This window comes from Prionailurus bengalensis, chromosome A3 (assembly GCF_016509475.1).
Source record: "Prionailurus bengalensis isolate Pbe53 chromosome A3, Fcat_Pben_1.1_paternal_pri, whole genome shotgun sequence".
In the NCBI taxonomy this organism is placed as follows: Eukaryota; Metazoa; Chordata; class Mammalia; order Carnivora; family Felidae; genus Prionailurus; species Prionailurus bengalensis.
The window spans coordinates 134352340-134364379 of NC_057354.1; the positions used below are offsets into that span (position 1 = coordinate 134352340).

At 42.2% G+C, this 12040-nt stretch overlaps 1 protein-coding gene across 4 annotated transcripts in view; it reads left to right on the top strand.

Moving 5' to 3' along the window:
* MBOAT2 (membrane bound O-acyltransferase domain containing 2) overlaps positions 1-8744 on the top strand; it is a 123304-nt gene extending 114560 nt beyond the window's left edge. For 3 of the 4 annotated variants that reach the window (XM_043604586.1, XM_043604582.1, XM_043604583.1), the window contains 3 exons: positions 1484-1616; positions 3796-3947; positions 5918-8744. In XM_043604586.1, coding sequence (XP_043460521.1) covers positions 1484-1616; positions 3796-3947; positions 5918-6143 — 511 coding nt within the window. In that variant the 3' untranslated portion in view covers positions 6144-8744. The remainder of the gene's footprint in view (positions 1-1483; positions 1617-3795; positions 3948-5917) is intronic. The other variant, XM_043604584.1, reaches the window with a different exon arrangement.
* The last annotated feature ends 3296 nt before the right edge of the window (positions 8745-12040 follow it).

A 12040-nucleotide genomic window follows, 5' to 3' on the forward strand; every position in this document is an offset into this window, starting at 1 on the left:
ACGTCTTCCAACGCAAGAGTCTATCGAATCTGAGAACTGTGTTGGCCTGAGTGGTGAATGTTTCTATCCCGGGCTTCTCAGTCTGCCTTCCCAGGCATCTTTCCGAGATCGCCAGTGTCCTCCTACTCTCATTGGTTGGAGATTTGGTTAAATAAAACAGAGTAACGGTACAACCACTGTCCAGATGCCCCAGATTGTCCACAGAAGTTCCAGTTGCAAACATATTTCAATTTGACAGATCTTTCTGTATGTTAGGCACAGGATACAACGATGAGTAAGACAGAAAGACCCAACCTCTGCAGTCAAAGAATTCACGATCTTGTTAAAAACACAGCAGCGTCACCTGCGCGTTCCCTGTAGCGAGGAAGAGCGGAGAGAGAGAGCAGGAGCAGCGAGCAGCGAGGCACAGGGGGAGAGGAAGTGCTGGTGCAGGATCCGTGACGAGGAATTCGTCACACAGCCGAGGGGGAGCCACAGGCAGCCCGAGTGGGGCAACATTTGTAAAAGACGAAGTTAGGGAGTTGCACAGAAACTCCCAGGGACTCTGTCTCCTTGTTCCCAGTGAGATACGTTGCTGTATCTCGAGTTTATTTTATGAAACGTTATGGCTCTAAGCACTGTGTAAAGCAGCCTTTTTTGGGAGTGTCCTTTATCTCATGGCAAGTTGCAGATCTTTCTGCCTTGAGATACCCACCATATGACATTGTCGCTTTGTGGTACATTGCAGTCTCCCCAGTGGCTACATATTTTCTGAACTAATCTGTTGTGTGGTTGTTGTTGTTGTATTTTATTTTATTATTTTTTAAAATGTTTATTTCTTTATTTTTGAGAGAGAGAAACAGAGCATTAAGTGGGGGAGGGGCAGAGAGGGAGCCCAGAATCTGAAACAGGCTCCTGGCTCAGAGCTGTCAGCACAGAGCCTGATGCGGGGCTTGAACCACAAACCATGAGATCATGACCTGAGCCGAAGTCGGAGGCTTAACTGACTGAGCCACGGAGGCACCCCTTTGTTGTATTTTAAATTTGATAACTTTTGGGGGCACCTGGCTTGCTCAGTCAATGGAGCATGTGACTCTTGATCTCACGGTCGTGAGTTCAAGCCCCGCATTGGGAGTAGAGATTACTTACTTACTAAATAAATAAATAAATAAATAAATAAATAAGACACCTTTAGAAAATCTTACTTTCATTTGAGTTCTCTACCATGTTACAGGGAAATTTTAGACTAAGCACATTGAAGTTTTTTGGTAAATAGTATAGATTTCTTTACATGTACCAGAAAAAGATGAAAATCAAATTTGTTTTCCTAGATCAATAGGAATATCTAATAGCCTTCACCTCCCTGAGGTCACAGGTCAAGTTGTGGCCGACGCTAGGTTGCGGTTGTTTTCCTGGTTGCCCTGGGCCCTGTCGGCTGAGAAAAGAATGATCGCTGTGGGCTGTGTGAACTCTAACCACTCAGTGTGGTGTTCATGGTTTCCAGGGTGTGTTACGAACGAGCCTCCTTGAGTCCAACCATCCAGACGTTCGTTCTGTCCGCCATCTGGCACGGGGTTTACCCAGGGTATTACCTGACGTTTCTCACGGGAGTGGTGATGACACTGGCAGCACGAGCCGTGAGTATCTAGAACCCCACGTCGTCCTCGAGGGGGAGTCCACGTGAGTGGGAGGAGGAGGCCGAGCCCACCCTCTCCCCTAAGGCCTCATTCGTGTGGCCGCAGATGGAGCCGTGCTCTGGTTAGAAGCGAGGGGGGCGCCTGGCGTGTTTGTCCAGCGCTCCTGCGGGAGGGACCTGCACAGCGTTGGTTGTCTTTACGCGGTTTTCTGAACGAGAGCTAAAACCTGAGCTAAATAAAGATGGGTTCATTTCACAGACGTTTCCCGAGAGCTGTCCCCGATGAATCCTCCTTTAGGTGAGGAGGGGAGCACGAAGACCATGGACAGAGCCGGTGGGCCATCCCCGGGTGGCGGGTGCCAACGTTAGAGACAGGACACAGTTCTTTAGAGTGTTGGCTTGGTTGGAACCTGGAGTCATACTTTGGGAAACAGTTGAGAAACCAGGTTGGTGACATGGGTGGGCAAGGAAGGACAGTTCAGTGTGAGTCCTTGAAAGTGACGTGACCAAAACAGTGCTCGAAACAGGCTTCTTCCAGCACGTACAGGTGAGGAGGCCTCATTTAACAAACTAGCAGAGATTTAGTCAATTTTCAGGTCAATTTTCAGGTGGGGGTACATATGTGCATATGTACAGCACGAGGCATATATGATAGATCCCGTGGGCTTTATAGATAGTAAGTAACATAGTTGTTTAGAGGTGAAAGAAATCCCTTTTGGCTGGATTGACCAGAGGTGGCCTCATTAGGGAAGCGTGGTTGGATTAAGGCTTTGAAAGAGGAAGGTCGTTTTGAAAGTGAGCCAAGTTTGCTGGGGGTAGAACATGACACGCTAGGCCGGGAGATGACATTCTCAAAACCAAGTTTGGAAGTGCCCAGTGTGTTTGGAAACGAAAAGTAAATCTGGTTGAAGCAGAGACTTTGTGAATCCCTAAATAGTGGATAATTCTGGAAGGGGAAAGGAGTGCAGGGGGCGGGGGGAAGGAGGGCATAAGAGAAGGACTTGACAGACGAGGAGAGGGCCCAGCCCTCATTCCGCCTGCAGCCCGGGGAGTCCGGGAAGGTCTTCAAGGAGGGAGATGACCAGTGGAAAGCCGTGCTTCAGGAGAGTGGATTTGCCCCTGGTGGTCGGGGGCGGGGAGGGTGGGTAGGTGCTGCACGGGGAACCAGGCAGCATGGTAGGTGTCGGGACTCGTTCTGGCCACTACGAATGATGGTCTCGCTGTAGGGAGAGCCGTTAACCACACACCAGGTCACTTCTGAGAAACCCGGTGGTATCCTCACGGGGCCGTGTTTCACCTCTGAACATATTAGACAAGAAAAGCAGGGAAGATGATCATAGAAAAGAGGAAATGATGTTTGGTTAAGTTTGCACATTTCAAAACTGAAATGTTTTGACTTTTTTGGAAGCTAAAAAAAATGTTTGAATAGTGCTTATTAGGAAACGCCTATTCTGAGAATGTGTGTCGTTGCCATTTATTCTAAGTGTGTTTGGCCTGAGCTCAGTGTATGATCTTCACTTGTATTTCACAAACCCAGGGCTTCAAGAAGAGGAAGGATGTCTCATTAAGTCATAGTAGAAAACATTGAAAACAGACAGAACTTTATTTATATACTATACCAAATATGATTTAAAGAGCTCTAGGCAGTGTTATTTTTAACTTTGGGGGAAATTAAAAAAAAATTTTTTTAAAGTTTATTCATTTCATCTTTTGAGAGACAGAGAACGTGAGTGGGGGAGGGGCAGAGAGCGAGGGAGACACAGAATCTGAAGCAGACCCCAGTCTCTGAGCTGTCAGCATGGAGCCCGATGCGGGGCTCGAACTCACGGACCGCGAGATCATGACCTGAGCCGAAGTGGGCCGCTTAACCGACGGAGCCACCCAGGCGCCTCGGGAGACTTTTAGTTTTAATACAACTTCAAATCTCCAGAAGAGTGGCAAAGAACTCCTACATGCCTTTTACCCACACTCCCACATTTTGCTCTCTCCATATTTTTCACAGATACATGTATTCGTTTTTGCCAAAGCAACTTTTCCCGTAAGGGCAGCACCACCTTAGACTTGCACCAGCAACGCGTGAGAATGTCAGCCACTGCACGTTCTTGAAGCAGTGGATGTAGTCAGTGTGATTCTGTAGCAACATTGAAGATAAACCACATATTTTTGTTTCTTTATTTCAGATGAGAAATAACTTTAGACATTATTTCATCAAACCTCCCCAGCTTAAATTATTGTATGATGTTATAACGTGGATAGTGACTCAAATAGCAATAAGTTACACAGTTGTGCCATTTGTACTTCTATCTGTAAAACCGTCATTCATGTTTTACAGGTAAGTGTCACTCTTAAAAATATACCAGTGGGAATAACTTTATTATTATTATTATTATTATTATTATTATTATTATTATTTTAATGCTTATTTATTATTGAGAGACAGAGACAGAGCATGAGCAGGGGAGGGGCACAGAGACGGGGAGACAGAGAATCCGAAGCAGGCTCCAGGCTCCGAGCTGTCAGCACAGAGCCCGACGCGGGGCTGGAACTCACAAACCGCGAGATCATGACCTGAGCCAAAGTCAGACTGGGCTTAACCGACTGGGCCACCCAGGCGCCCGGGAATAACTTTATTTTTAAGAGCAAGCTCTTTGCTATTGGGTAGCGTAAAAAAAAATCATGCCCTAGCCTTACTTTCTGTAGTTAACTTTTTCATCTTAAACCAAGCAGTCCCAAGATTTTTATGGAATGATTCACACCACTTAACCCTCAGACGAATATGACTTAAGAGATGTGCCAGCTGGGCAGCCGCTGCCTCAGGTCTCGCAGAGGTTTAACTAGAAAATGTAGCTGTTCTTTTTACACCTGGATGGTAACTGGACTCACCGTGGGAATCCTTTCACGATGTGTACATGTATCGAATCATTATGTTGCACACCTGAGGCTACTGTAACGTATTAGGTCAGTTGTACCTCACTTACCCAAATAAAAGAAGCAGCATCTGGCTAGATGTGGCCCGTGGGCTGGAGTTTGCTCACCCCTGCCCCGGGGTCAAGGGCTAGGAGTTTATAAGCTGAAGCAAAGGCTTTTGTGTCTCTCGGGATATTCTGGGAGTGGAAGCAAAATAATATCTTCCAGATAATCACGAGTAAGTATTGGTTGAGTCTGTGCACCAAGAGTTCGGGTTGTCAGACTGTTAACTCCAAAAAGGAGAGGATAGGCGAACTTGAAATAAGATGAACAATCAAAAATAGGACAGAGCGGTTTTAAAATGTAGTTTGTTCTTAACAAGGGATTGTTAATCCTTTTCATTGCTTTAGTCAAAAGGAAATAGATTACTTGTATTTCATGAATTTGTTCCCTTCTTACTCTTTTATGTTTCACGGGTACTTTGTCTTCTCTGTATTATGGAAACTCTTGTCTTAAATTCCATGTTTTATCTCTTTATTGTCTCCCTCACCCACCAAATTCCGCTCTCGCTGTGTTAGCGAGATCTTTGAGATCAGACACTTCATCTTTCATAAAGTCCTCATTACCCCAGTGTTTAGAAACGGCAACACAGAACGCGTGGTCAAAAATTGTTGAATGGAATATGGCGACACATACGCACAGACATTAAGGAACTCCACTAAAATGTCCCCTTTTCACAGAATGATTACTAGTTTTTGAATGTGATCGAGCTGTTGGTTAGATTTTCTATCCCAGGTACTTTGTTCATGATCACTTGAACTTACAGCTAAAAAAGTGGCCTCGGTCGCGCTTGATTTATACTTAATTTCAGGAATAATGCCTCTAATAATATTCTTAATAGTGTGACTTTCCTTTATTATATGACAGTGACCATCAAGAGGCAGTATTATCTATTACTCACATCACTGGAATATTTGTAACTTGAAATCAGGGGCCGTAAACAGCAGAGGAGGCCAGAGCATTTAAGGTCTTTATTATCTCTGCCTTCTCTTTGTTCACTCAGTGTTCGATTCTGTGGATTTGCGAGATTATTCTTAGGTCGCTGCAGCTGCTAATAAGTACCTTTTTGTTTTTGCTCTGTGTAGCCATGGACTTATGACCCTTACAGAGGAATGTGATGTGATGCCTAGTGTCATGCTCCGAAGCGGTCTGGGCTTATATGCTGCAGCATACGCCTTAGAGCTGCATCTCATGGGGCAGGGGTGGGACAGGAATGCAAGAGATGTGGTGAATGCACACATCCTGAGTGGGGCCTGGGACATTTTGACGAGTGTGCAGTTGCTAAGCATCCGTGATCAAAATCTAATAAAGTAAATTCTGGTTTTTTTCTTCTAGCTCCTGGTATTACGGCCTGCACATTGCTGGTATCTTAGTATTATTGTTGTTGCCGGTGAAAAAAACTCAAAGAGGAAAGAATACACAGGAAAATGTTCAGCTGGCACGATCCAAAAAGTTTGATGAAAGAGAAAATTCCTTGGGACAGAATAGTTTTTCCACAACAAACAATGTTTGCAATCAGAATCAAGAAATAGCCTCTAGACATTCATCATTGAAACAGTGAAGGGGAAAATATGCTGACGGCTATTTTTTCTATGTTAACAGAAACCACTCTTAGCACCTTTCAAGGGATTTGTGTTTGTTTGAAAAGAGATTAAGTGGGGGGACATCTGACAGATCTAGGTAGGGAATTTCCTGTATAGCAGATTGAAAACGGAGTGAATAACCCCTCCCAGGCCATGTCCCTGTGGGCCACGCCTTATATAAAAATATTTCCATTATTTCAATGGGCACTCAGGACCTCAGCATATGTCCACACGGTCATATGTGTGCCCTGTTGCTGAATGTATGTTGCGTATCCCAAGGCACCGAAGAGGTGGACAGGTAATTGTGTCAATCTGGATGATTGAGAGAAATTAACTTTTCCAAATGAATGTCTTGCCTTAAACCCTCTATTTCCTGAAATATCGTTCCTAAATGGTATTTTCAAGTGTAATATTGTGAGAACACTATTTCGATATTTGATGTTATATGCTGTAAAGGAATTCTGGAGGAATTTTGAAACAGGATATTTAAGATGTGGATACTTTAAAAATGCAATAAACATCTCAGTATTGGAAGGGTTTTCTTAAAGTATCTCAGATGACTACAGTACGTAGCGAAACCGCAAACAGGACCGGATGCCAAATTATACGTAGCTTATTTTCCTGGAGAATTTAATTACTTTGTGTCAGTCAGAGCCCGTCAGGGAAGAATTTCTTCAACACAATTAAAGGTGGGTAATGGGATATTTTAAGTTTATTTTCTTAAAAAAAAAAAAGCAAGAGAAGATGACAAGGGAAGGAAGGAAGGCATGAATGAAGGAGGCCCCACGAGGACTGGCGGAGAGCCTGTGGGATGGGGCACAGGTGCACAGTATAGGTACCACGTGCTCCGCAGACGAGCTTTTCACCTTGACTTAGATATCTGAGTTCTTTGTGATTATGTAAGACATCAAAATGTAATAACTTTTTAATGTGGTGGACTTTGAAATGAAATTTATCAAGCATAAATTTTATAGGATTGTTAGAGGGATCACGAAAACAATAGTGGTGGATTGTGTGAGGGTTATGGAAGAGAAATCACTGAGTAAGGTGACCGTCTAGTCACTTTCTTATCCTTAACAGCTTACTTCCTATTTGGGAAAGTTTTAGGGAGATGAAAGCTTAAAGTCGTGGGGTCTGGCCCACATTTTTAGAAAATAAAAATAAATCCGTTTCCAGACTCTTAAATTCTTACATTAAAATGTTGCTCTTCACTCTTTTTAATGAGTTTTAGGTTCTGTGAGTAGAAGAGTATGCTTTTATCTTACAGGCCATTTTCCCCATAATTGATCTCACCTTGAATTACTAGATGTCTCCTTTAACGCCACAGTCTGGTGACGGGTGTGGTAAGCTGAAAGCAGAGGAGGGGACTGCGAGGCCATCCTGGAGTGTAGGGCTTCGGCGGCAGATGGTGAACCACGGGATCATGGGGTTTGAGAGAAGAGCGGGGGACACGGCCTTCTGACTTCACCTTTATTTGACCAGTCTTTGATTTGACTTCACCTTTATTTGACCAGTCTTTGATTTGACTTCACCTTTATTTGACCAGTTCATTTCCTTTCTGCCTTACATTTTTAATGCAGTGCAAATTGGTTAGGTGTGGTGTGTCTTTTATTTTTGTTGTTAGTAAGTTTGTAAGTGAAGTTACAGCAGAACCCCTATCTGGCTTGAGCTGCACAGCATTTCATTTAAAGAGAAACAGCAAGCGTCCTTGGAACTGGTGAGGTCTCAGTCAGCAAAAACATCAGCGTATCTTTTTAGAACTTTAGAAACATCCTGGTCTTTGTTTATAGCAAATGTGGTTATTTTTCTAAAGGTAAAATTTTTTCCACCTGCTGAGGTCAGCCATACCCTGCTACTTACTTCCCAGGAAAGGACAAGATAGCTAAATAAATTTTCTCCGTTTTCCCATGCATTGAAATTAAGCCAGCTGTGTAACGTGAGACGATGGAAAAGAATAATCATGGAAAATATCTGCCCCCGAAAGGTCTCCTTAGTTTAATTACTGCTGCAGAGAATCTGATCACTATTTTTCAAAAGTAAACAAATTCAGGGCTTAAAGGACAAGTCTAGGCATGGCATAAATGAAAATAAGAAAGCTTAATAAAACTTTTTTTCAGCCCACCTCTAGCCAATAATAAATAATAACTTTATTTTTATCACCTATGTCATTTCTCTGCCTGTAAACCTAAAATCACTGTTACCTGTTTCTTGTTCAATGAATGTCCTCATGGTGTTGCCATCCAGGAAGCAAGATGATTGAATAATTTTCCAATTACTTTGAAGATGATACATTATCTATACAGATTGACTGATTTTCATGCCTTTGGATCAACTAGTTTTTTGGTTTTTGTATGAAATGGTTTTAGGATAGCTTTTCTCTAATTTTGTAGAAATTCTCATAAGTATGTAATCTAGAAAAACTAAAGAAATCTAATTCTCGACTTTTCTTCTCAAGAAGAAACACTTTGTGCTGTGTGAAATGACTGTATCTACTCGGAGTGTTGTAAGGATTAATACTTCTACTTGAAGTGGAAACTGGCATATCTCTACTACTGTTAAGTATAAAGGGATTCATTGTACTATGTGCTTGCTTCTTTTTTAATCAACACAGTAAGATTCAGTCCATATTTATATTATTTCTCCACTCTTCAGTTGTCATGAAACTACTCCAGAGATGATCGGTGAACATCATTATTATACTACTCAGGGAAAAAAAAAAAAAAAAAAAAAAAAGGGAACAAAAACATTATTCTTCCCTCAATTTCATTTTCTTGAAACAGTAACAGTTAATTTGATGTATCTCAGTGATCACCATTTTACAAGTAGCTTAATCTCAGTTTTAAAAATGAGCATTTTTATTGGAACTCAGGGTAATTGGAGAAATGTATGCAGCTTCTAAAACATCCAGCATAGTAGAGAAAGTTTCTTTGGCTTCAACGATGTCCAGCCACCACTTTCGCCACCACCATACTTTTGGTTAAGAAGTATTTTTGTTATTGACCCCTGCCGTGTGTGACAGGCATATGCAGGATTTCCATAGATAACAGTTTTCAGGAAACTTTGCAGTACGAAGAGTGGTTCTTTTTTAAAGGGTGAAGGTAACGCACACGGAAACACTGTCCTGGGAGATCTGGACGTTCATCTGGCTCTGTTATTAAGGAACCTTAGGATCTGGGCAAGTTGCCTGTCCTCTGGATCAGAGTTTCTTAATAAGAAAGTAAAGGATCAGTTCTAAAAGTTTATGACCAGTCGGTTTGTAATGAATGGAAGCCATTAGCAAGATGTGTAGGAGTCACGGACAAAGGCAGATTCACAATCAGAACTATTGTCGTGGTCATTTACTTTTATTACTTGAGCAGCTCCAAGCCCAGACTTTTCAAAAGGTTTTCTTGGCAACCGAGGAAAATCTTTCAATCCCTTAAATCAGAAGGCGTGGCAGCATAACCTTTCTACTGAATATAGCCCTTCACATGAATCCTTGATCATGAAATAGTCTCTAGTGAAGGAAACAGACCTTCCTTTTGCTTTCTCTGCTTGTTTGTTCATTTGTGCCGTGTGAAATTGAAGGTGATCTGTCCTAGAATATGTCAGTGCAACCCACCAAGTTTACTGGACAGGGTTTACCACTTTAAACTACAGAAGACATGTTAAAACTCGGCCGTGAAAATAATGACAAAATTTATACTTTTATTCAAGGACTAGATTGTGTTTAGGACAAAAAAAGTCTTTCCTATTTAAAATTCATACCCTGTAAATTTTAGTTTGTATATTCACAAACCACTTGGGCACTTACACTTTTTTGTTTCCTTATTATAAACTCCAAAATCATTAGTTACTTGATGTTAAGGGTTCTCCGTTAAAACTGAAAGAAAAAATTACTTGAGAGAATAGTTGTTTCAGAATGGTGCCTGCTGTTGCGTCAATGGAGGACTTGTCCGGAGTTTTACATCTAAACCGGTATTTGATGGAGTTTCGTTCACCCACTGGTGGTCTATCCTGGCTGAAATTGAGTACATCAGATTTCACATAGGTGCGGAATTCTATGTAACACTGTGAAATGTAATCTTAACTGCCCTCAAGTACCTTATTAAACTCTTCCTCTGAACCAAGTGTACATTTAAGGAATGGCTGATCATTTATACGAGTACCTTAGATGCAGAAAGTTCCTTCTGCAGCCGTCCTCGTGAGAGTGGGTTCGTATCAGTGCACGCTCCTAATGCCGAAGGAAAAGATGGGCTAAACTGTACCTGAAATTGGGATTGGAAAGATCAGAGAGTAGAGGGTCTCCACAGTGTGTTTCTGCAGCACCGTGTAGTCAAATCTATGTATAGTGACTCTCGTTACCGAAGAGAATTTACAATGAAATTTTCCATGTTGGTGTTTTATAGGAATGCTCTTATAATCAATGGCTAGGCTGCTTTTTGAGGCTCTCATTGTATAGAGGATGCAGCCAGTTACATTTTAATCAGTGGGCTGCTTATTAATGTTTTTATATGTTTTAAAATAATATTTATTTTAATAGATTTTTAACATGGAAATCCCAGTAAACAACTGACAAGCTCTATAGTCTATTGATTGGGAAGACTTTCTGAAATGGCGCCTGAAGACACATTTTTATGCCGACTGATTTGTCTCGCCTTTAGAATTAATGATACCTGTCTTCTTTTAGAAAACCTTTTATAAAGCAAAACCAAACCAAAATGACCCCAAGACTCTATGTCCTAGAAATAACAACACAAAGAAAGATCCATGCGGAATCACTGTCTAAAGCTGAAGTCAGTGACGCACGGCCATCTCTCCGCTCACGTGTCGTCAGATTTTGCTGCCGCAGAAAGAAATGGAAATAAAATGAAAAACCAAAAGATACAGAGCAACACCCAACACAATGACTAGCCATTTTCTTAATAACATGTTTCAAGTGGAAAGAGGAGCTACCTTTTCCTGGAGTCGTAAATGACTGTGCCCTGGCCAGTCTCTATTTTGGGGTAACTTCTCTGAGAAATTAACTTGGTAATACTGCTGTTTTGTCCTTCACTGCTAAAGGACACCCGTGAAGAGTTTGACAGACTTCAACATCTGCCTCCTTCCCAGTTTTAAGTATTTTTGGTCCTGTATGTGCAGATTGGTCAACAAAGTACCTTTGCTCCTGACTTTGTGTCGCAAGGAGAAAGGAATCAAACACCCCACACAGACATGTTCCAAGCCAAGCTTCGTCTGTCACCTATGCACGACCGCCTCTCGGAACCAGAAAGGCACCGCGTGAAGCAGTAGGAATGACACTAGAGATAATTCAGGTGGAAAGAGAGAAACCCTTCTACGTGCAGAGGGAGACCGTATGAGCTCATTCCTGCCTGCCTTGAAGAGTCGTGTCTTGACCTGTGCCTAGGAGCGGTTGGACATCGTCGCCCGAACATGGGGAGGGGGCCCCAGCTGTAACAGCCGGTTTTTGTCGTCTGCCTTCCCCGGGTAAGACTAGAATGTGGCGTTCTGTGCTTTTTTGTTTTTGTTACTCCAAAATATTTTTTTAAAGAAGGGTTATTTTTCAACAGATCCGTAAACTATTTCTTGTTGTATGGTTCTCAGTTTGAACTCCCGCTGTGTCGGTTACACTGTGACGTGATGATTTCATAACCCCTCCTTTCCAGTCCGTGTCCCTGGCGCTGCTGGCTTATTGCTGGGTTTTACAGATGTTTTTAACTTGCGTATAAATGTTTTTTTTCTAATTTCTGTGTCTTTAAAACTGATTAAACGGTAGTTTAAAAATATGTGTGTGTGTTTGCTAATTTCTGAGGCTTTAAATTCCATCTGTAGAAGTGAACTCCAGGCCTTTCACCTCAGGAGAGATCATGGTCTTTCGTTTACCAGGGGATTCTTC